The 25,408-nt window shown below is 52.6% G+C and overlaps 1 protein-coding gene across 2 annotated transcripts in view; it reads right to left on the bottom strand.

Annotated features, from left to right (window-relative positions):
* Positions 1 to 25,408, bottom strand: part of HK1 (hexokinase 1) — a 124,617-nt gene that overhangs the window by 48,673 nt on the left and 50,536 nt on the right. The window contains exons 1-2 of one of the 2 annotated variants that reach the window (XM_045437645.1): positions 21,418 to 21,659; positions 1,055 to 1,217 (exon numbers count right to left, since the gene is read on the bottom strand). In XM_045437645.1, the coding sequence (XP_045293601.1) occupies positions 1,055 to 1,217; positions 21,418 to 21,480 (226 nt within the window). In that variant the 5' untranslated portion in view covers positions 21,481 to 21,659. Of the gene's footprint in view, positions 1 to 1,054; positions 1,218 to 21,417; positions 21,660 to 25,408 lie in introns of those variants that run through there. The other variant, XM_045437646.1, reaches the window with a different exon arrangement.

The raw sequence follows: 25,408 nt of genomic DNA, 5'->3' as shown, positions 1-25,408 counted from the left end.
CCTCTCTCTCTGCCCCTCCCCCACTCGCAGTGTCTCTCTCTCTCTCTCTCTCTCTCTCTCTCTCCTTCAAAAATAAAAAATAACATTAAAAAAAAAAAATTCGCCTCCAGAGCAGGGCAGAAACAGCAGGCGTGTGTGAGGGCCATGGTCTCAAGGTGTGTACTCACAACCCCCAGAGAAACTTGACTTCCCCACAATCCCTCTCCCTCTCTCATACGCAGGAGGTAAGCCCCAGGCTAGAGCACGGAACACCACGCAGAGAAGGATTCCCATGGGTGTGCCAAGCTGGGCCAGGCCCAGCACCCGCCCCTGCCAGACAGAACAGCCTCCACCGAGCATGCCAAGCTGTGCCCTCCCAGCCTCCACTCTGCCAAGCGCAGGAGTTAAGGCCACTGCTCCGGGGAATTGGTACTGACAATCCACAGGGAGCTCCCAACTCCCCCTTGTGGGACATGAACCCCACAGATGCACACTGACAGGGGAATTTTTTCCTTCAATTCTATCTCCCCTCGACACTTCTCTGCTTCAGGGGCTCCCTTGATTTAGCATCTAGAAAAATTTTTTAGATGGGGACTTGAATCTCCCCACCTGGCCACTGGGATTGCTACTTCTCTGAAGGGAGGTCTTGGTGCCCTGATGAAGAGATTTTCCTAAAACGAACTCTTCATTTGTTCTGGAGCCTTTCATGTTCTAGAGACATAAGAGCAACCCACACAGCGTCTGTAAGATTCATATACACTACGCCTTCCTATCATAAGCCACTAGACTGTCAGTCCAACGAGGGCAGGCCAGCCTTGTCCAACCACGGTATCCCCAGTGCCTGGCACATGGTAGGTAGGCATATGTTAGATGGATGGATGGACAGATGGATGGATGGATGCATGAACGGATGGATGGAGGAGGGATGGGAGAACAGACGGAGGAATGAACGAATGAATTCATTAATGAACGACCGAGTGAAGGAGTAAATGAATGAACAAATGAATAAAAGTAGGAAGGATGTCTTCACAGAGAATTCAGCCCTCACAGCCCAATCTCTGGGTGAGAGACTCACCTGAACCATCAGGAATAGACCTTACAAACGTTGGCAACATCTTCACTGTGGCTGTTGGATTAAAATCCCGGGAGAGGCCATTCTTCATCTCCTTCTTGAACCGAGTCATGATATCTATCAGAGTTTCATCGGAGAGCCGCATGGCATAGAGATACTTGTCAATCTGGGGGGAGGATGAGAAGGAAGGAGAGTGAGGTCAAGGCTGAGGTACCCGCCTGTCTAAGACAATCCAGATCCCACAAACTCTGACCACATGATGGGAAGTCATTCAAACGCCATCAGCCATGTTGCTCAGAGCAGTCTTGCAAATGCACTGAGCCCCAGGTCTTCCTCCACATGACTCCTTCCCTCTGTGAAAAGTGGCTGGCTCGTCCTCAAATGGATAGCAGTGTCACAGAGATTAAGAACGAGGGTGCCAGAGCCAGCCACACAGGGTTCAAATCCCAGCACCATCACTGAACGGCTGTGTGAATTTCCATTTCCTCAACTGAAAAACTGAGATGCTAAATAGAGCCTCACTCACAGACGTGAGTTTTAAGATCAGATGAAATGGAGGTGCTGTGTTCTGAGAATACAGAGGGTGCCCAGTAAACATCAGCTGTTGGTGTTGATGGGAGACAGTGGTGCTGGTGGGTTTCCTTGGGCATGATTTCTAGGTAGGTGGAAACAGAGGCCAAAGGGCTGGAATCCTTCAGGACATGGGGCAGCAAGCCCAGAGCAGAGAGACCTCAACCCCACCATCCCCAGAAGGTATGGAGACAACCCACAGGCTCCCATGCCCATGGGCCAGGGCCAATGTGACCATATGTCCAAGTCCTTCCAAGTACTGACCCAACCTGCTGCCCTTCCTGGGCTCCCCATTCTCCTCAAAGTTACAAAGCTCCCAACCTCACGCTCCTTGAAGCGTCTGTCACTGGTTGTTCTTCCTTCATAGTATCTTCCCATTTATTCCCTCAAAAAGTATTTATCGGGCACCTCTGATGTGCTCAGCTCTAAGTCGCCTTATCCCACCATTCGTTCTTTCGGTGACTCTTTGGCAATACGAAGCCCTGACAGCCATGTGTCTGGACTCATGCCTGATTCCTCAGTCACTCACCGTAATGGTTTTCCATCCTCAGTCTCCCTCCCTCCCAACCCATCCTGTATGCCACTGCCACATCCACCTTCTTAAAATGCAACCCTGGTTGGTTCATTCTCTTGCTCAAAGCTTTGCAATGTCCTCCCACGTCCAAGGCACCCAACACACTCCAGGTGTGGCTTCATGCTCTCTCAACCCTGGCCTAAACACCTCCACCATTCCTGGTGGGTCCCTGGGCTTTCCCACTGCAAAGCCCTTTCTTCTCTTCCCAGCTATCTAAATCCTACCTACCCTTCCAGGTGCAGATCAAATCTCAGCTCCTCCTGCAGATGTTGGGGTTCCTCGGACTGGCGAGAACCCCTCCCTCGGCACTGATCTCTCTGCAGAGCATAGCCTGGACCCTAGCTTTCTGCACCTGTCACCTTTACAGCGTCTGCTCCATTCACCTTGACCTCCCAGTGCCTTGCATGCAGCCTTGCACACAGAAGGCTTCCGGTGGGTGGAGAGACAAGATTTATGACCCAATGAGGCTGAAAAGACCTTGATGCTTATTTGTTTCTGAGAATGGCATCTCGTGCTCACTTTGCAGGGTGGCTGGAAACGTCCTGACTCAAGGACATGGAGTCCCCAGCCCTAGGTCATTTCTGCATATTTTGGGCCTGGACAGCCTTCTTCTCACTCTGGTCTCCCTGCCTTGTGCTCCCCCAAGCCCTGCCTGTCTCCTGCCTCACGAACAATCAGGACATTGGCAGGAGTCCCCCAGTGTCCTCTGCGGCCAGAGACAACCCTGCCCCCACCCCCACGCCCAAGCTCTTCTACAGCAACCACTTTCTCCTTTCCCCTTTGTGATACAGCAATGCAGGTCGGAGCAATCAGAAACCACAGAGAGCTAAAGTAGAAATTGCCAGAATCCCGGCCCTAGGAGGAGACACACTCTGTTCTAGCCTCAAGGCTGGCACCGGATCGGCAGTCCTTGCTGTCACGGCACCCACAGTCTGGAGGGGGAGAGGCAGTCACGACACAAGTGTGTGTGAGCGGCCACAGGAGCACTGAGGGAGGCTACTGAGAAGGCTTCCCGGAGGCGTGATGTCGGAGCGTGCACCCAGGCACAATCAAGGGCATGTGTGTAGGCTAAAGGCAAGGGAGGGGGGTTCGTGCAAGGCACAGAAATAAATTCAGTATGGATCGAGCACAGTGTAAAAAGTGAGGCAACTAGAAAAACTGTCAGGAGCTGAACTGTGCAGGATCTTATAAAGCACGTTAACAAACTTAGACTTGATCCCACAGCACAGCGAGCCTTGGGATGACTTCAACGACTATTCAGCAATGAGATTTGTGTCTCCGAGAGATCAGGCTGCCTGCCGGGGAGAGAATGGGTGAGCGGGAGCAAGACCGTGCAATAATCAATAATCGTTACATTGCTACTCGAGCATCTGGGACACACTTCAACTCTCACATTCCTCACCCTACATGGTGTTTACTGATGTGTCCACCTCCTCTGATAAAACACGTGAGTTCCCTAGGGAAAGGAACTCACCCAGTTGCCTGGCACAAAAGAGGAATGTAATGAATGCTAAATGCTAGAATAATACTTTAGACTTATATTATGGCTCACGGTATAACGAGCACTTTCATATCCAAGAATGTCATTTAACCTTCAAAGCAACCCTATCAGGGAGACATTCTTTTTTTTTTTTCTTTTCCCCAAATTTCAGTTTAAATTCTACTTAGTTATCATACGGTACAATATTGGTTTCAGGGGTAGACTTCAGGGATTCATCACTTACATGCAACGCCCAGTGCTCATCCCAACAAGCGCCCTCCTCAACGCCCATCACGCGTCTAGCCCATCCCCCACCACCTCCCTCTATCAACCCTCAGTTCTCCATCATTAAGAGTTTCTTATGGTCTGTTTCCCTCTCTTTTGTCCCCCTCCCATATGTTCATCAAATTCTGTTTCTTAAATTCCTCAGATGAGTGACATCACATGGTATTTGTCTTTCTCTGACTTATTTCACTTAACGTCACACACTAGCTCCAACCATGTCGTTGCAAATGGCAAGACTTCATTCTTTTTGATGGTTGAGTACAATATTCCATTGTGTGTATCCACCACATCTTCTGTATCCATTTGAGGGAGACATTCTTAAGCCCTATTTCACAGATGAAGAAACTGAGGCTCCAAAAAGCAAAGTGACTGGTTCAAAGACACAGCCAAGAGTCAGGTCTCATAACTAACTGCAAGTCAACCCCTCTTCCCTATAATCATCCCCCATCCCTTGGGAAAGACCAGTTCCCCTAGTCTGTGGAAGGCAAGCCCAAGCGAAGTTGCTGAGGTTTTCCAGCCGGACAGGAAGAAGCTTCTACAAACGGCACGGCTCTCTGCAACTCCACAGCCATCCTGCCTCCGGACCCCAAGTGCAGTTCAGCACAGGGACACCGATCTGAGAATCCAGATGTTTCAGGACAGTCCCGCCAAGCCCAGAAAGAGCCCAGAAGCTCAAAGGAGGAAGCAGGCTAGGGACACGGAAGACAAGCCAGCTCCCAAGCATCGGAGGAGAGAGGGCTTTTCTCCTCTGGTTCAAGTTCATGAATCATATGTGGGACAACCCCTCTCAAAAGAGATGTGGAATCTGGGTCAAAAAGAAGGTACTATTTAGGGTGGAGCTGGTACGGAGCTCGCAGCCTCCCAGGTCTCCTGTGAGTGACACTATGCCAAGGGAAGCCCTTTCCCTTGGTCCCCGTTGGTCCTCGTGAGCTCAAGGGGGGCCTCTGAACCAGCATAGATCCTGCGGCCGGGGGCAGGCTGGCCAGGCACCGGCCACACGGCCCGGCCAGGGAACACGGGGGCAGGACTCAGCAGGGCCACACCACGTGGACTGGGGCCCTTTACACAGCCCAGGAAGCTCAGGTCAACAGACACCTGCGGGACACTCCCCGGGGCCCAGACTGCCCAGCACCTCCCTGAACAGGGGGCCTGTTCCCCTTGTTCAGACCAGCCCTGCCTGGCGGCTGGCTGGGCTGCCCCTGCCCACCTGGGGAAGAGGCCGAGAATGGGTAGTGGGGAGAAGGAGGGAGGGAGGGTGTCAGGACGAGCTCGGTGGGGCCGCGCTCTGCACAAAAGCCAGTAAGAGAGCTGCTTTTCTCAGGCAGGGCCAGAAGCCCAGGAGGAGAAGAGGGCAGAGACGTGTGGACTTGGAAAGGGGCAACTTCTGGCCCTGGGGGGTTTGGCCAGAGTCTGTGGTCTTTTCAACTTTCCTATTGCCATCCCCTCTGCACAGCCTCTCCAGATCTTTCCTCTCCTCCTTGCCCCTCTCCTGCTCACTTCCACTTCCACAAAGCCTCCCTCTTCCTTTAGGATGCCGCCTCCAAAGTGGTGTTGCTTTGCTGCTCTGGCCAAAGCCAGGGGCCCAAGGAATCCCTCCTGTACCTCCAACCCCCTCCCCTACATTTTGGTGACGGGAGGACACAGCACAGAACCTCTTCTGGAGGCCGCAAGCTGCAAGCCTCAGCCGTCGGAACGTGTGTCACAGGCCAGAGGCTCCCAGGAATCCGTGACAGGAACCCTCGGGCCTCCTGGGGGCTACTCTCACACGTGGTATCTGATGAACGCATGCAGGACTCCAGTCAAACTGGGAAGGAACTGGGGCGGGGGGGGGGGGGTGGGAATGCCAGGATCCCAGACATCACGCGGTGGGCTGGGTCCTGCAGACGTTAGGCCAACACTGACAAGGACCCCCGTCCAGACCGCAGGCACCTTCCACCATCTCCTGAAGGGAAGGTGCCCTAATAGGGTGCAAATACTTGTCCTGGATTATCCTTCATGTAGACCAGGAAGCCTGAAGCTCTTAGCAGCTCCAGAAGCTGGAAATGCGGCAGAGGCAGGAGCAGAGGCCAGAAGAGAGAATTCGGCCTTTAGCAAGCCCCTCCGGCCCGGTGCTGTCCGGCTAAGGAAAGAACCCAGTGGCCCCTCACTGGGCTAAACTCAAACATCTCTGTGCCTGACCTCAGCCCCACCTCTGCTCCCAAAAGAACATGCCCATAAAAACAATTCAAGACCAGACATGCCCAAGTGAACAGGCCCTCATAGCAGGAGGCACGGTAACCCCCGGTGACCCGGGTATTCTGACCCCCTGTGGAAGGTGGTATGGCCATGGAAATTTTTCACCCCTTCTCTCGTCTACTCTCCCACAAGAACCAAGCACAAGGCAGAGTAACAAGTGTGACTGAAGGCGCCCAACAGAGGTCCGTAAAATGAACTTTCCGGGGCGCCTCAGTGGCTCAGTCGGTTAAGCGTCCAACTCTTGGTTTCAGCTCAGGTCATGATCTCACGGGCTCGTGAGTTCAAGCCCCACATTGGGTTCCATGCTGACAGTACAGAGCCTGCTTGAGACTCTCTCCCTCTTTCTCCCTCTCTCTCTGCTCCTCCCCTGCTCATTCTCTCTCTCTCTCTCTCTCTCTCAAAATAAATGCATAGACTTAAAAATAAAATAAAATAAAATAAAATAAAATAAAATAAAATAAAATAAAATAAAATAAAATACAATAAAATAATAAAATAAAATAAACTTTTCAAGTGAGACACTCCACTTGCAAAGAAAATAAAGGAGCTGGCGGTGGAGGGTTAAGAAAATTGTTGCTTAAAGACAGGGCGGAGATTTCAACACCAGATTCACTTCTCTTTCTTAGGGAGGCTGACTCAGGAGAGAACCAGCCCGGGTGATTAATGTTATTTTGATAATGGTTCACATTTACAGAGGATTTTGCAATTTATACACAGAACTTTTTTTTTTTTTCATAGGCATCCACACCCAGCATGGAGCCCAGCGCAGGGCTTGAACTCATAACCCTGAGATCAACACCTGAGCTGAGATGGAGTCAGACGTTTACCTGTCTTTATACACAGGACTTTCACATACATTATCCCATCTGGATGTCCCAGAAAGAAATCACATGAGCTCACAGATGCCAGGTGCCCGGCATGAGGCAGGCACTTGATGTTACTAGCTCCCCTTCTGCCACAACGGCCCAGGGAAGTGGGCAGGAAGGACGGCATTATCTCCACTTTAGAGTAGAGGAAACTGAGACCATGACTCACACAAAGTCTCATGGTTTGTAAGTGGCAGCCAGGTCTAGATTCCAGGTCTTCTAACCCCTCGTTTTGGGCTTCTCTTTATGCATTTCCATTATTTCTCGTGTGGTATAAAGAACACCTGTGGATGTGTTCTTGGATGTGTGCTGTGGATGAAGAGAACTGCATTTGAACCTAGGCTCTGCCGTTTGTTAGCCCTGTGGCTTTGGACAAGTTACTTAACCTTGCTGGGTCGTTTAAAGGGGGATAATAATGCTTTCACCTCAGAGAGCTACCAGGAGCATTTTAATAATGTGCCAAGAACAAGGTAAACATCAAATAACATTTCCCACCCTCCCGTTCCAATGACCAAAAGGGGGGCTGTCTCTCTCCATGCCCTGTCTAACTAATTATCACATGTCCCTGACTCCTTTTACCTAAATACCTAGAGAAATGCACAAACATTACTGACCCACTCTATAGATGAGAGAACTAATAAAGGTAGAGTGGCCATCCGCCCGAAACCACAACAAATTAAAGACTCTGGCAAAACTCCTCTGAAACATTGTACTGTTGTATTAAACAGTAAGTCACAGTAACAATAAGTAATATACGCTTATTTAAATATTCACACAACACAAAAACACATCAATCTTCCCCCAATCTTCCCAGAGAAATCCCTGCTAAGAGCTTTATAGACCCAAATGGTTTTTCTACCTAAACACTCATATATACAAAGCATGCCTTTTTTATTCCGTTTTACAAACATGGAATCATAGCTGGGGGGTGGAGTGGGGGTGGGGAATGTAATCATAAACGCCTCCTCCCTTGAAATCTTAACCCCACCTTCCTATTTCCTCCAGGACCTGCCTTTCAGACTTTACTAACCAGGGCACCTGGGTGGCTCAGTTGGTTGGGCGTCCAATTCTTGATTTAGGCTCAGGTCATGATCTCATGGGTTCATGGGTTTGAGCCCTGCATTGGGCTCTGTGCTGATGGATCCTACTAGGGATTCTCTCTCTGCCACTCCCCTTCTCACATGTTCTCTCTCTCAAAATAAATAAGTAAACAGTAAAAATTTTTTAAAAAGGGGGCACCTGGGTGGCTCAGTTGGTTAAGTGTCTAACTCTTGACTTTGGCTCAGATCATGATCTCACGGTTCATGAGTTCGAGCCCTGCATTGGGCTCTGTGCTGGCAGCACAAAGCCTGCTTAGGATTCTGTCTCCCTCTCTCTCTGCCCCTCCCCTGCTTGCTCTCTATCTCCCTCTTAAAATAAATACAAACTTTAAAACAAATTTTTTTAAATATTTATTTTCGTGAGAGGCAGTGTGAGTGGGGGAGGGGCAGAGAGAGAGAGAGAGAGAGAGAGAGAGAGAGAGAGGGACACAGAATGTAAAGCAGACTCCAGGCTCTGAGCTGTCAGCACAGAGCCCAACGCAGGGCTCAAACTCACGAACCGCGGGATCATGACCTGAGCTGAAGTCAGAAACTTAAGTGACTGAGCCACACCCAGGTGCCCCAATAAAAATAAACTTTAAAAAATAAACAAACAAAAATTTAAAAATTAACAATTAAAAAAAAAGACGTGTACTAACTAACAGCCATACTTAGATTTTCTCAGGACCCTGCCTGGTTCAGTGATGAGGCAGGGCCAAGGCGGTGTGGACACCCATGTCTGCCTCTGGCTTTGATATCCTGTAGACACCTCGGTTTTTCCGTCCGTAATGTGGGTATGTTCACGTGGCCCTGAACTTTCAAGGCCTACCCCTCTACTCTGCATCCCACTTTCACATACTGGCCCTCAAACTATCCTGTCCAGAGAAGCAGGACAGGTGCCATCACTTCCAACACCCTGAGGAAAAATCAGAGGCCAGAGAGGTTCCTCAAATGGCCAGGGTGACCAGTGGTCAGCAAGAGAACTGGGGCGGACCACCAAGTTCCCTGGTTCCTGGTCCTGGGCTTCTTCCTTGGTAAGCTTTCGTGCTCCGCCCAGAGAGAACCCCGGCCGGGGTCTTCCCGTAGGGAGACGTGGGAATGTGGGTGGCATTAATGCCACAGCTCCGTCCTCTCAGAAGGAGCGTGGCTCCCTGGCCTTGCATACAGCATGGCCTGTGTCGTCCAGTCTCCACCAGCTACTGGCCGTGTGACCTGCTCTCGTCCGCCTTCACAAGATCCGGGGGAGGGAGTTCTAAACCGCAGTGAGCCCTCAGGTCATCCTCCGCGGCGCTGTGTGCCAGCCTAAGCCCTCCGCCTGCCCTCGGCAGGGTCCCGGCCCCTCAGGGCCCAGCCCCACCTCACCGCTGCGGGTGGCAGCCCAGGGGACCCGCGTGCCTGTCCTGCTCCTGGCAGCTGGGGAGGCGGCTCCGGCTCAGCTCCTCACGGCCGCAGGAGGAGATGCGTTCACCCTCCGCGTTCCCCACAGGAACCACCTGTCCCAGCGCCGGCCTGCCTGCCCTCAGGCCGCCCGGGGCCCCGGTGGTGGTCCCTTCTCTCTTCTCTCGCCCAAAGGCCCTTCCCTCACACCTCCACCGTCCCCTCTGCTTGTTCAGCCCGTAAAGGGCCTCTCGGTGCCTCGCTCCTTCTTTCTCCACCTCCAGACTCACCTCCTCTGAGGGGGATGCCACGGTCTGCCCCCCCCAACACCAGCTGCACCAGCTGCTCAACATCCCCTCGGCCGGTGCTGTCCACTACGCAGGAATCCCTCTGCCCTGGCGGACACATCGCAGTGGGAGAGGCTTCCCCAGGAGCGGCAACAACAGGCGCGCACGCTGTGTCTCCGGCTAGACTGTGGGGGCCCGGGGCCCGGGGGCCATGCTTCCAGGCCCTCTGCGTCCTCTGCACAGCCCTCCGCGTGTCTCCTCTGCTGGGCCGGGTGCCCGCTCTGCCTGGCGGGAAGGCCTCCGGTGACGCCTAGTCGGGGAGGTCTCAGAAGGGTTTGCTGGCTCAGATAAGGCCCGAGACTCCTCTCCCCCGAATAGCCCAGCCCTAACTCCCGGCACCGGCCCCTCGCTTCAGACTCATGGGGACCCCGTGGGGCCAACAGCCTCTCCCCGAGGGATGAGGGATGCCGCGTTCCAGGCATCCTCTGGTTCTCAACCCCCTCCCCACAACGTCTGTCTCTCCAGGCTGAGGCCCAGAAGGACACAGAGCCCTACAGACAATTGAGATTCTCACTCCACTAGTCAAGCCTCCCAGAGACCGCTAAATACCTGAGAGTCACCAGAGGAAGTGTGTCTGGGAAAATAAATGCCACCTTCGAGGCTCCCCAGGGAGAGATGCGGGTGAGAGAAGTGTGTGCAAACGTCACCAAAGCAAACAGGACCCCAAAGCAAACAGGCCCCCTTCGGGATGTGAAGACACTTTCCCCAGGCTCTTTTTCAAGGTTCATGCCCTCAGGCAGCCCAGGGCCCTTATCTACCATCTGACGTATGCTTCTGAACGGCTGGTTCCCTTTCAACTGCCGTGGGCCCGACACCACAGGTTATTCACACACCACTTCTGTTTAGTCACAGCAAGTCAGGAGGAGAATGGGATCCCCATTCTTGATGAGGAAACCGAGGCTCGAGAAGCTGAGATGTGAAGCGTGGACAGGGCCCATGCCGGGCACTTCAACCTGCCCCGAGACACCCTACACATCTGCAGGGTGGGCGCATGGATCTCCTCTCACGTAGGAGGCATCTGGGGCCACGAAGTCAAGTGAAAGGCCCCAAGCACCCAGCACCCAGCTGGGCTCCAGCTCAAGATTCCAAGCTTGACGCTCCTCCCCTAATTCCCCAGAATCCTCTTGCTAGGAGAATCATGGAAGGCCGTGAGGTCATGTCTAAGGTCTTCCTGGGGACCTCGGTACCCACTAATCCCCAATAATAGGCGCCTCCCAGCTGCTAAGAGAAACCAAGCTCTGGCCCAGGATGAGAAGAAAGCTGTCACACTGAACTGGCTAAAAATAAAGGAGGTACCCGGTGGCTTCAAGGGGAACAGAACAGCCCTGGAATGTGGCAGGGCAAGAACAACAGGCTTAACGCTCGGCCTCCTGGTTGATGGCTCGGGGCTGGGTCCAGCCTCCAGACTCACAGTCCCCAACATCCCAGGTACCTCCAGACCAGAGAGAAGAGAGGATCCAAAGTGCAGATAGTTTTGCTTTCACTATGAGATGACCAAACCCTCATGCCGTGGGGTTCAAGACACTGCAGTGGTGTGAGCAGACCTGGCTAGAAATGGCCAGACCTCAGGCCTCCTCCAGCTACCCTGACCCCTCTATCACCTTGGGCAAGTCACTTCCACCTCTGTGTTTTTCCATCAGTAAAGCAGCAATAATGAAAACTGCCCTCTTGCCCTCCTACCTGGCAGGCACAGGAGCCACACTGCACCGTGGATTACTCAGAACACAGAAACCCCTGCTGGCAAACGCAGCCTGGTACCCAGGATCCTGGCCCCGGCTCAAGGATCCGGCTGCCCATCCTGTATTATGCAGAAAGCAGCACCACCCCCCACCATGCCTCCCAAGGTGCCCACACGTGGGTTGTGTGTGACCGACAAGGATCACAGTTGGCATCTGTACAGTTCTGCACACTTCCCAAGTGTTTCCACCACACCCACCCTCGAATTGGTGAAACGGGCAGAGAGCAAGGCAGGAGTCATTTACCGTGTCTGACAAATAAGGACACTGAGGCCCAGACAGCTTGATGGCTACCACGGCACTGCTCAAGCTAGAAGAATCTGTTAAAGGCAATGGATTCTAGCCTCCTAGTCTTACAGATGAGGACACTGAGGCCCAAGGACCTATGAGAACCCACTGCTTTAAATGCAGAGTGCCTCTGTCCGAACTTTAGCCATAAACTTCACTGTTTAGCAGAGCGCTGTCCAACACAAATACAATCCATATACGTCATTTTAAGCTTTCTAGTGGCCACATTTTTTTAAAAAAACAGGTGAAATTAATTTTAATAACATCTTATTTAACCCACTATCTCCAAAATATTACTCCCAAGGTAAACAATGTTTTTAAAATTACTAGTGAGCTATTTTATGTAACTTCTTGTCACATGAAGTCTCTGAAATCTTGTATTTTACACTTAATCGCACATCTCAAATCAGACTCCCCATATGTCAAGTGCCCAGCTGCCATGCACGGCTGGTGACTACTCTTCTGGGCCGCACAGCTCCAGCAGCCCTGTTACGGGAGCCTTGGCCAATGGTTTCTACAGGGGGCTGCTGCAGCGGACTGTTCTGGAAGCGCACAGCCCTGGACCTCAGTCCTGGTTTATGCATATGTGGTACCATCTGCCCACCGGTGTCAGCCAGACTTGTGTCCTTATCTTGGTCCTCTTGCTTTCTGGCCACGAAGAGCATGTCCACTCCACTTCCTGAGGTTCTCCTGCCCCGGATGCAATCGTAGGAAGAAATGCCTACACCCAAGCTGGCTGGAGGGACTCAACTAAATCAAGCACGTGAAAGCATGTTGTAAATAGAACAGAACTTTGCAAAGGTGAGGTGGTGCCTTTATCACAGCAGTGGCCTGGGTCTCCTACTCCGCTCATCCCACCCCCCCACCCAGAAGGCACCAGGAGACATCAGAGAAATGAGGTCAGATTGAATAACATGGCTGAAAGCAAACCCCAGTCAAGGAAGCCAGCTGCTCACAGTGGGGCCAGGCAGAGGCAAGGAGAGAACAATCTTTAGGAGTGTGCATTACAGGAGCATTAGGGGGTCCTCTAATGATTAAATGATTAAATTAGATGAAATTAAATTAAATTAGATTAAATAAAATTAAATAAATTTTAATAAATTTAAAATATTTAATTTAAAATTTTAATTTTAACTTAAAATTTTAAATAAATATTTAATATTTAAAAATAAATTAAAATGATTAAATTAGATCTGTGTTACACATCCATGCAAACAAGGATGGGGGAGGAAGATAAATACAAAGGGTACAGGGAGAAATTTGGAAAACAGGGGAAATCCCTAACATTTCACTGTAAATGACTTTATTGGGCCAATTTCCTTCCCCAGCAGAGGGAATCAGTCAACACTCAGCTGGGGAACGGGGGGAAGGGGAAGGACAAGCAAAGCCAGTTGGAGAGGATGGGGAAGAAGGAGAGACAGGAGTCTGGGGAACCTGGGGGTCCCATACAGCTCTGACCCATCTCTCTACCTCCTTGGATCCATTTCCCTAAACAACAAGATGTGAGTGTTGGGTGTGGTATGGTGGGAAGAACATGGGTCTCTGAGACAGGAGAACGGGTAGTGTTCCTGTCCCTATTACTAATGAACTGTGTGGTTTTTAGCAAGTCATTTCACCCCTTGGGGTCTTGGTGTTCCTCATTTCTTTCTTTTTTTTTTTAATTTTTTTTTTTTAATGTTTATTTATTTTTGGGACAGAGAGAGACAGAGCATGAACGGGGGAGGGGCAGAGAGAGAGGGAGACACAGAATCGGAAACAGGCTCCAGGCTCTGAGCCATCAGCCCAGAGCCCGACGCGGGGCTCGAACTCACAGACCGCGAGATCGTGACCTGGCTGAAGTCGGACGCTTAACCGACTGCGCCACCCAGGCGCCCCTCTTTCTTTTTTTTTTAAATAAATTTTTCTTGCGTTTGTTTTTGAGAAAGAGAGGAAAAAAACAGGTGGGGGAGGGACAGAGAGAGGGGGGACAGAGGATCTGAAGCAGGCTCTGTGCTAACAGCAGAGAACCTGATGCAGGGCTTGAACTCACAAACTGTGAGATCACGACCTGAGCCGAAATCCAGTGCTTAACTGCTTAACTGACCCAGGCGCCCCTTGGTTTCCTCATTTCTCAATGCAGACAATGCCTTTCTCAAGGTGGACAAAGTCAAGGGCTCTCCCAGCAATGCTGCTCCTATGCATATGCCCAGGAGAAATGAAAGCCTACGTCCACACAGGGAAAACATGTACACAGATGTTCACAGCAGCATTATTCCAAAGTGGAAGAAACCCAAATGTCCATCAACTGACAAATATCTAATGTCTAAACATACTGTGGTATAATGACACAACTAAATAGTATTCAGCCATGAAATAATGATACATGCTACCGCATGGATGAACCTTGAAAACATACTGCTCAGTGAAAGAAACCAGACACAAAGGCCACATACTGTATGTTTTCATTTATGTGAAATGTCCAGAAGAGGTAAATCCACTTTAAAAAAAGAAAGTAGATTAGTAGGTGCAAGGGGCTGGGGAGTGACTGCTTAATGGGTGTGGGGTTTCTTTGGGGGACGGTGAGAATATTCTGGAATTAGATGATGGTAATGGTTGTACAACCTTGTGAATATACTCAAGACCACATTGTACACTTAAAAAAAATTTTTTAACATTTATTCATTCTTTGAGAGGCAGAGAGAGACAGAGCGTGAGTGGGGGAGGGGCAGAGAGAGAAGGGAGACACAGAATCCCAAGCAGGCTCTAGGCTCTGAACTGACAACACAGAGCCCGACGGGGGGCTCGAACTCACAGACCATGAGATCATGACCTGAGCCGAAGTTGGACGCTTAACCGACCGAGCCTCCCAGGCGCTCCTACAGTGTACACTTTAAAACGGGGAGTTCGACAGGATGAGAATTATAGCTCAACTTAAAAAATAACGGGGCCCCGGCATCAGGCTGAATGGGTCTGCAGGCTGGCTCTTCTGTTTACTGTCTGAGCCTCAGGGTCTTTACCCAGAAGTGGAGATCATGAACAGCACCCCCCTCACTGGGGCACTGTGGGGACGTAATGCCTTTAGCACCCTCCCCGGCAGGAAGCGTGACAGGCACTCCACGTTGGCTTCCATTAGTATTGTTACTGATGATTAAATTAGATCTGTGTTAGGAACACAGGCCCCTAGTAGGCATTCAATTCCCTCGAAGGTCCCCCCAAGGTCTCAACGTCTGTGGCCTGTGACCGGGCCCGGAATCAGATGAGCAACGTGATCCGACATTTTCCGCCTCAGAGCAGGGACCAGCACTTCTGTTTGCAAAGGGCTGGGCTGCACACCACACATTTCAGTTTTCCTGCCGCGGAGCACTGCCACCCTCTCCTTTTACGGAAGACAGTCCAAGACAGGCTGCAGGCCCGAGCGTTCTCCAGCACAGCCAGCGGAGCCAGCAGCCAGCACGTTTAGGAGACTGATAAGCCAGCCCCGCCTCAGGAAGAGAGGGTGTGCGGGCAGGAGCACATGTGCACTTTTAAATTCCCGGAAAAGTTCACCGGATTCCCACGCTGGAACGCGCGGGGCCACAGAGAGCCCTCCCCGCCTTTCCCCGCAGCCAGTCCCCCCTCCTCGGGGCCGTGCAGCCATCAGTGGGGCTGGCACCGCTCACAACCAGAGCTCTCAGCTTCCCTCGGAGACACTCCACGACGAGGGCTCTGCATGATAAGGTAAACTGGGAGACGGCTAATTTTAAACTAAGCTTGAATGCTGCAACATGAATGGAAATAAATGACTGGGAAGAAACCGACTCTTTAAAAAATGAAACACTCTCCCCAAAAATGATACAGGTTTAACCGTACGGGGGTTGGTGTGCAACACCAGGAAACCGTACGAACTTCTGACGGGAGTACAAAGTGACAGGACCACGGGGATGGCGATTTGACAAAATGTTGAAAGTGGGAAGACGCACACACTCCTCTGCCCAGCAATTCCGTCCCAGATACCCAGCCCAGAACCTAGAGAAACGCGCATGTGCACTGAAGGAGCGTGCAGGAGGAGACTCACCGTGGCACTTGTAACGTGAAACATTAGAAACCCAAACACCCATCAAAAGAAGAGATTAAATGATAAATTGTGGTGTGTACAACACACAACGTAAGGGCGTGCAGCAGTTTAAGTCGATGAAACAGAGGTGTATGGGGCAACAAGGAAAAATCCCAAGTATAGAATGTTGAGCTAGATACAGCAAGTTGCAGAAGGATACACGCAGTATAGCATCATTTACCACAGCTTAAAACCACATAAAGTAACACTATACACTGCTTGTAGATACAAGATGTATAATGAAAGTATAAAAACAGGGATGGAAATGATAAACATCAAAATCAGGACACAGGCACTCTCTGGAAGGAGAAACAGATGGGACTAAAGATGGAAACATAGGGGTTCCAGCTCAGGGTTTCAGCTCCGACTCTAATGTACTCCTTCCTGTGTCAGTTGCTTCTCACGCTGAATGGCGGGTACGCAGGTGGTTGTTGTTACTCTCAACATTTTTATGTACCTCAAATATTTCATAAGACCTGACTCATACATGTTGACTTGTGGGGGAGAGAATTAAAATATAGATTCCAAGTTAATTCATTAAAATCAACAAAGATGGGAGAAAAATATCAACAGAGATGGGTTTTTCTCCTAAAAGAAAGAAGCAGAGGGAGTAAAAATAGCCCTCTGGAAATGAATGAATGAATGAATGAATGAATGAATGATTATTTTATAAAGAATAACCTTCTGAACTCCATTCCAGATTTCCTTAGTACTATTAGATAGATAGATAGATAGACAGACAGACAGACAGACACAAACACCCACACACAACTGATATCTGATATGACAGCCATAAAGTATTCTAGAATGCTCAGAGATAACAAACCATTAAAAAGAGAGAAAGCAAAACTACGTTTTGAGAACTGTTTGACTCTCCCTCACAAAGTTTCTAAGTATAATATTCCCGTTCGTACATCTACAACCTGGCTTCAAGCCATTCCTAAGCTGGCGATTTCCCACCCATGATCTGATCACCGGCCCCTATACGCTCTCACAGCATTCTGTGCTTTGCACTTATCATTAAGACAGCAAATCATTATTTATGTTCCAGGAGAAGAGGGAGCATTTTACCGAGTTTAGGGTTGTCACCCTAGCCTAGCACAGCCCTCTGCACATAATAAAGGACTCAAACATTTTCCAGAGAAATCACTGAGTTCCCACGATCGGACTTGATTCTAAGGGTCCTCAAATGAATTAGCAGATGCCAACAGTCTGGCCACCACTGCTTCCTGGACTCTGAGGGGTATTGTTGCCTGGACCCTCAGCGGGGTCCTCGGGCATGCTCAGAGCGGACTCCAGTGGCTGAGTCTATCAAGCAGGAAGCCCTGACTGCAGACACACATGGAGACAGTACCAAATCAGTCTTTTTAGGAGAGAGCTGCCCATGCCATCTCCAGAAAACAGCAGGAGCGTGGGAGGACGGCACGGCATGGCCAGATGTGAAAGTCCTTGTACCCACCCACTTTCCCAGTTTATTCTCTCACGACAGTCCCAAATTATCAAACCAAATGAAGAGTTGGGGCTTCTCTTGGGGGGGGGGGGGCGGGGGAGAACTCCAGAGAACAGTCCATGTAGAGGGAACAAGGATTATGAGATACAGATGCACCAAGGATGAGGCTCTTACTGGAAATTTGTATAACACCAGGTCGAAAGGTGTCTCAGGTATTATTCATACTTTTCTAACTCTCCTCTCTCTCAGCCCTGAGCAGTAAGGAAAGGGCGGTTTTGTTTTGTTTTGTTTTGTTTTAATGCTTGCTTTTGCAGCTGAGAAACTAAACCGTGGGTAGCCTTTTAACTGCTAAGCATACTCTCCCCCACCTTCCTGGGCCAAGCACTCCTGGGGTCGGCTGTTGGACAAATCGCACCTGTTCATTTACCTCAAGGAGACTACTTAGGGTCACGGGGATCCCACTCAGAGAAAACCCACTGGTGTTTGCTCACCTTTCGGACAACCTGGGAGGAAAGGAAGCTACTCCTTTGTTTTTTTTAAGATTTTAAGTAATCTTTACACGCAACGTGGGGCTCAAACTCACAACCCCAAGATCAAGACTCGCATGCTCTGCCGACTGAGCCAGCCAGGTGCCTGGAAGCTAAGTCCTTCTTAAAAGGCCAAGTTCCCACCTTGCTGGACTCACCTTCCTCTCCCAAACAAAGCACGACGCAAACCTTCACTCTCCTCCAGGCTCCTAATGGCCAAGCCAAGTGGAAGACGCAGGCAGGACCCAGCCTCTGGCTGAAGAACCAGCACATGTCTGGGACTCTGATGAATGGAATCTTTCACGAGCACACACGTGCCTCCTTGCCTCCTAAAAGCACTAGAAGAGTGAAAGGCAAACCTAGGTCTTGTACTTATTTCAGCCCAACACCAGGACATACTTTTCCCAGCACCCCATTAACCAACATCATGCAGGTACAGTCTGGCAAGTGGGGCTCCACACCGGGAGGCCACGCACTTGGCTTGTTTCGACCCAGTTTGTATTTACGAGACTGAATTAGTGGCGTGTCTCACAGGCAACGAAGAGACCAACAATACCCCCCTTCGTGACCACTTCTGGATCCTGAGCAATCCCGAAAAGCCTTCCCTGGCATCATCCTCATCTGCCCTCCTCTTACCCCCAGGCCAGAAGGCAAGAAAATGAATGAAGGTTAGTGGGGGATGCCAGGGCTGTCTCCAGAGCCCCAGGGGCTGCCTCGGGCTGAAGGGCTGAATCATCCTGGCAACCCACGCTGGCAGGTTAGGCCGGGGTGGGGTGGGGGGGGGTCTGTTTTCACTGGGTCCCCACTGGGGTTGCAGGTAGGGCCCAGTTTTGGCAAAAAGAACAGGGCCTGAAGTCCTGCACCCCCACCCAGCCTTTTCACAGTAAGCGGTGGGTAGGAAGGGCTGCTCTCTAACAAGTCTTGAGTCCTGGGAAAGGAGATGCAATCCCCCAGCATCTGCACAGGTGGGGGCGGGGAAAGCTGACTAAGCCACTGGAACCGGCATCTGCTAGACTCTTAGGAGGCCCAGGAAGCTTCCTGGGGACCACACCCATGGATGGCTGTGCTGCACAGCCCATCACGCAGGCCAAGGTGATCTTCTGGCAAGAATAGACACATACACACACACACACACACACACACACACACACACACACACACACACACCTGGTGTGGGCACCTGGGTGGCTAGAGTAGTTAAGTGTCTGACTCTTGGTTTCCGTTTAGGTCATGATCTCACAGTTCATGAGTTCAAGCCCTACATAGGGCTCTAGGCTGACAGTGCAGAATGTGCTTGAGATTCTCTCTCCCTCTCTCTCCACCTCTCTCTCTCTCTCAAAACAAATAAATAAACTTAAAAAAAAAAAAGGCATATACACAAACACACACACCCCTAGAAAGCAGTGTAAGATGTCTTAGGTGGGGTGCAAGAAAGCCATCTTGTTTTTAAGACTCTCCTTGGCCAATAATATTATCTGAAGGAGGTTCTGGCCTCAACACCCTCCTCCAGCAATGTTCTGAGGCCAGAGAGGGGAGGCAGGGAATGTCAGCTTGGCAATCTCAGAGCAGGAAGGACTTCTGAGGACCAACTGATTCAGAAATTACACACTCAGACGTCTCCAGGAGCCTGGTGGACAGAATTCGAGGCAGGTCACCACAGCGAGTGGAAGGCCCTGGAGCCACACTCAGCACTGAGTACCAGATAAAACAATCCTTACTGAGTACAGCCCAAACCTCAACCCAGCATAGTCCCCCGAGGCCACGCAGGTGGTGGTGGGTATGCATGATGGAAGCTTACAAGGGTCATCTGGGTCCCCACCCCGGCGGTCGGCAGTCTTGCGCTACAGAGCACCCCACATGCAGGGGGAGGGCAGTGAACTCATCCCCACTGTGAAACGGGAAGAACATCAAGATCGGCACCACCACTGCAGAAAACTTGTGAAACGCACGTGTTGGCATGCACAGCTCCCTGAGCTCGGTGGCCAGAAGGAAGGTCCACGGGGCTGCACAGCAGCACGCTTGAGCCCTACAGTCTGACAAGTCTAGAGTCACTGTTGCTTAGAGCTATGAGGGACAGCAGCAGATTTCCGGGCCTGTCTCCTAATTACCCTACTCTGGTCCCCGCTGGGCACAGGGCCCAGGATCCAAGCAGCATCCCCAGGGCCTTTGTCTCAGCACCTCCCCCTCAGCTGACTTCTAGGAGGAGCCCCGGTCAAGTTCCCAGCGGAGGGAGGGAGGGAGGGACCCGCCCTGGCTCTGCCTCTAACTCACCGGGTGACCTTGATGAGGTCACTGCCCTCAGCAGGCCTGTTTCCTATTGTGCCTGAGGAGGGGGTTGTCCTAGGTAGATAGGAAGAGAACCGAATGAACATCCTGTGGCTCGAAGGGCAGAAAATCCAGGCTTTACACTCCTGCCTGTCACCTGTAGGCGCTTCCCTTGTTTGAACTCCAAAGTCAGGTTGACTTTGCCTGTCCATCCCAGATTACTCCAGCAATAATGTCACCCCTGCGGGGCGTGGGTGGGTCAGGAGCCTGTGCCAGGCCTAGCTAGTACTGATAACATGGGCGCTTTTCCCTACAGCCCAGGCTGTTTCTTTAAAACATGGTGGCAAAGCTGGCATCGGGGAGAGATACAGCTTTAAGACCTGCCAGTGGACAGTATTTTATGCTAGACAGATGTCAAAGGCAGCAACCCCTCAGGGTTGGGAGATGCGTTCGTGTGCAAGTACACACATGTCACAAGCATACACGTCAAGGCCTCCAACCGACTCAAAAGACCAGTCTCTTACTTAAACTCCCTGGGCTGGCTGGAAATTACAGTTTAAGAGAGCGGTCACGTAGGGGAATAAAAAATTCCATTCAGACATGCCGCTCCGGACCTGAGGCCTATGAGCAAAGTTTCCGGTGGCCTCCGAACCCCTCCCCGTTCCGGGAAGCCGGGCGGGTCACCCTGTCCTCAGATTTAGGGGCAGCCGCAACAGCTGGAAGAGCCGGGGTGAGAGCTCCTCCGGGGCACCCCAAATATGGGATGCCTGGCCTGCAGCCAGCACCCCCGCCTGCCGCGCGCTCACCTCCCTATCATCTCTGTAATCACTCCGCCGCCTACGGCGCTCAGAACCTTCCGAACAGGCCCTACGGACCGACCCACCGGTCCCCACACAGCCACCTCCCCGCATGGCCCGGGGGCCCATCTGACATCCACAGCCCATCTCAAGGACACTGCAGCAAGCAGTCCAGCCCCGGGGGTCTTCCCCCCAACACACACACACACACACACACACACACACACACACACAATCCCGGGGAGAATCGAGGGGCGAAGCCTTCCCCGCCCTGCAGTCCAAGCAGTGCCGGCCTGGGGGATCCTGGGCGCCGGAGGACCGAGGCGGCGGCGGCGGCGGTGGCGGCGGCGGCGAGCGGATGCCGGAATGCAGCGCCGCGCGGGCAGAGCGCCGGGCGGCGGCGCGGGCGGGGGCTCACCTTTTTGACTTGGTCATCCTTCAGCTCGGTGAAGTAATAGGCCAGGAGCTGCGCGGCGATCATGCTGGCGATCGGGGACGCGGGGCGGCAGGCGTGGGGCCGGCGTGGGTGCTCCGCAGCCCGGGCGAGCAGTGGTCCTCGGGCGGCTGCTCGGCGGCTCCTCCTCCTCCTCCAGCCGCGACTCCTCCCCCAAGGCCCGGGAGGCGGTGGCTCGCGCGCTCCCCGGCTCCGCGCTCCCGTCCCCGGCAGGGTGACAGCCACCGGCCGGCCCACCTCCTCGGCGCCCATTGGCTGCCGCCCGCCTCTGCAGCGCCGCGCGGCGGCGTCCGGGCCCGGGCGGGGGGGCGCGGCGGCCGCTCCCTCGCGCGCCGGAAAGGGGGCGGCGACGCTGCGAGATCCCCCACGGTCCGGCTTCTCTCGGCACGTCCCCCACGTAGGGAGCCGGCGCGGGGGCGGGAGGCTCTCTCGGGCGCGCATGGTCGCGCGTGGCGGCGCCCGGCCCGGCGGAGGGGCGCGGGGCGCGGGAAGAGGCACCGCCCGAGCCGGGCGGGACGAACGGCCCCGGAGAGTCCGCTGCCGGCCTGGCGAGGGTGGCCCCCTTCCCGGGAAAATTAGGGCTCGGCCCCGGGAGCTCCGCGGATGGGGAGAGGCCGAAGGAGGGTGCAGAGGTGGGCGTGCAAAGCGAGCCGGGCCTGTGCCGGCGAAAGCGAGAGCCCGCGGGCTTCGCGGTCCTCGCACCCGGTCCCCGCTCCGGCCGGCTCTCGCGGGCCCGGGATGCCGAGTGCCGTGTCCCACCTGCGTCCTCCCGGCAGTGCATCACCCCCACCCCGGCCCGCCCGGCCTAATCTCCGTTGGGCCGATTTGTGTTGCTAAACCGAGAGCGACTCCCCGCAACGCCCGCCCCAGAGGCACTGGCTCCTGGGCTCTCCGGAGGGCGCACGCCCGCTGGGCGGGACTTGGGCCCCCCACGCCCCCCGCCAGGCCGCATCCCCCGGGCGTCCTCTTCCTCCCGCGCACCCCGGCTCGCTGGCTTGGCGGGCGGGTCCATCAGGCGCCCCCTCCTAGCTGCCACCTTTTTCACTTCCCCAAAGGAAGTTAGCCGGGCTGGGAGGAATCCTGAGAAAAAACGTTCAGCCTTAACGGGGGGGAGGGGACATGCGGAATCAGGCGGTTATGCAGCTGCTTTGAGAGCTACCCTAGCGTTCTTAGATTCATTGCCGGCTGTGTGCAGGAGCCTTACTGCCTTACCAGATGACATGTAATGAGCTCGAAACACAACGAAGTGGTTACTATCCTGATTCAACAGGTAATCAGGTAGAGGCTCAGCGACGCCACGTATCTTGCCACACTTCATACAACCAGGAAGTTGTAGATCCCAGAATTAGGTCTGTGCGTTTTCAAAGCCAATGTTCAGCCCTGCAATTTACTGTCCTTTCTATTGTCTGTATGTAGCCTCTCTGCCTGAATAGGCCATGCTCCTGGGACCAAAGCTGCACCATGGGGTACCCTGAAATGGACACGGTCCTGCCGCAGAACCTCCATCACGGACCTGGATCCTGGGGGACCCTGGCCAGGTCTACGGTATAGCGGTATCAAAGGGAGATGGCCGGTCCAGTACGTTCCTCCTGAGCAACATCAGGAGCCTGGCAGCTACCGTCCCCAATTGAAGAGTACCTCAGATGTGGCCCCTGAAGCCAGAGCCCTCAGTCCAGAGCTCAGTCCCCACCTCCTGGCTTTCTGGCTGTGACACTGAGTCACCTTCCTGAGCTTCCTCATTCATAATATGGAGATACTAAAGCCCGCCCACCCACCGTCCCTTCCTTGTTGGGGAATACCTGCTTATCACACACACTTAATAAGTGGTGGGTCTTATTACACGATTGGGAAGCTGATGAGGGCTTCGCACTTGCATTCGAATCCCCAGGAAGGCCCTGAGAGGGCCTAGCAACTTTATATTTGTAATTTCGAATCATTTTGCAAAGAGGTTCCCCAAAATCATTTCATCTTCAAACCCCACAAAACCTGGATCCGCCCTCAGGGCAGTAGCGTTATAAACTAGGAACAGAGATTTTCTGGCATTCATCAAATACCTACACTGCCCACACAGCCATAAAGTAAAATCGGGGGAACGAGAATGATTTGGTTGTTCTCAGCTGCCGTTTGAGTCCCGCCAATATGACGCTGCCAGATTCACAGGCTGGAAGCTCCTTGAGGATCAAGAACTGTGCTTTGGTAATTGCTCTGTCTCCCACACCTAGCACTCGAAGGTGGAATGAGCCCAGTGCAGTGATCAGGAGGGTTAAGAGCCTCAACCTAGGCCCCAGCCATCACTATGGCCCCGTTACATCCATGATCTCTTGTCTGAGCTGGAGCCAGGGAGAAGCTGAGTCTCCCAATTTTCCAGGCTACCCTGAGATGTTCTGTTTGCAGGCAGGGAGGCTGCCAATGCGTTCTCTTCCCTGGCCTTTGAGAAACTGCTTCTCAAGGTGACTCCTGCGTTCCCCACCCCTTGAATGCACTCAGGCCCCAAAGTCTATCAGTATATGCTGAGAAATATTTCTAGGCCTGCCCCACTGCTTCCTTCAACCCCTAGCCCTCATTGTCCCATGCCAGAAATATTACAAGAGTCTTCTAGATGCCCTCCCTGGTTCCTGGCTTCCTACCATCCAAGTCCTTCTGAAGTCCAGGCCACATTATTCCTGCTAAGAAGCAGCCTAATCACATCATAGCCCTGCCCCAAATCCCTTGATGACCTCCTCCTTCCTGACCCAGCCAATTGAAATATCTCTGCCTGGTGTCTGAGGCCTTCTGTGATCTGACTCTCCATCCTGGGCTGCAGCAAGGCCACCTCCCACTGTCCTCGGCCCGCCTGAGTCCGCTCCGTTTAAGCCCCTGTGCATATTTCCTTGCTTGCCCTGCCTTCTCTGCTCACCTCCCGCTGACCTGACCAAGTGTCAGTCTCACCGAAGGCCCAGCTCTCCCACCCTCCCCATAGAAGCCTCTCCTGAGCATGGCTACTCACCCCAATCTCCCAGGCCTCAGCACTTCCACAGGAGAAACTCGGACTATGCTCAGAATCCATCTAGATCTAGACCAAGACTCTTCTTTACAGACTAGGAACCTGCAACGCAACGAGCAAGCCATCTTGTCCAGTGTCAGGCTGTGCTAGAGGTCGGAGCTGGGACTTAAACCCAGTTCTGATGCCCAGCCGGTGCTCCATCCATCCTTTCCCCCGCCCCCTCCCCCAACCTCACTGCCAGGGCCTCGGATAAGTGACACTGACTCATAACAGTCTGCCTGATACTTTTGACTGCCTTCTGGGGGGCCGGTCTCATCTGCCCCAATCAGACAGCTTTCTGAGACCAGAGCCCATGTTACACTGCTATGACTGCTCCTGGGCTCAGAGCTGGGCCTGTGTCCTCTCTTTATCATGCCAGTTGTCATCTCATATACTTCTTTATTATCCCACTTCTTTTTGCTGTCCTATAGCTGTTGGAACCCAGCTAAGCCCCTTGCTGATTACTCTCCGGACTCCAAGGAAGAGCAGACAGGACGCTGAGCATTGGAAATCTAGTAGTTCCACACATCTCCCCTCACCCTCCAGATGGCCTTACCCTCTGGCCGAAGTCCCCTGGGTGTCTCTATTCATTTACTATGCTCCCTCCTGTAGGAGTTGGGGTGGGGGGGAGTGGTCAGGCCACGCCAGGCTGCCGCCCACAAAATGCACCTGCCAGTAAGAGAAGGCAGGCCACAGCTAAGTCAGGATGTCACAATTCACATCTGACCCAGGGCCCTAGGAACGTTGCTCCAGAAATTCTCTCCAGTGGACCAAAGCCATACCCCAGCACCTGGAAGTACACTTCTAACAGCAGTGTTTGCATAATACTGATGGTTTACAGAGCATTTATTTTTTCATTTATTGCCTCATTTCTCCTGATAACACGCTGGTGAGGTTAGAAGGGCAAAACAAATATCATTATCCCCACTCAAT

Source organism: Leopardus geoffroyi, chromosome D2 (genome assembly GCF_018350155.1).
Source record: "Leopardus geoffroyi isolate Oge1 chromosome D2, O.geoffroyi_Oge1_pat1.0, whole genome shotgun sequence".
Lineage (NCBI taxonomy): Eukaryota > Metazoa > Chordata > Mammalia > Carnivora > Felidae > Leopardus > Leopardus geoffroyi.
This window is presented reverse-complemented; position numbering and strand designations above follow the sequence as displayed.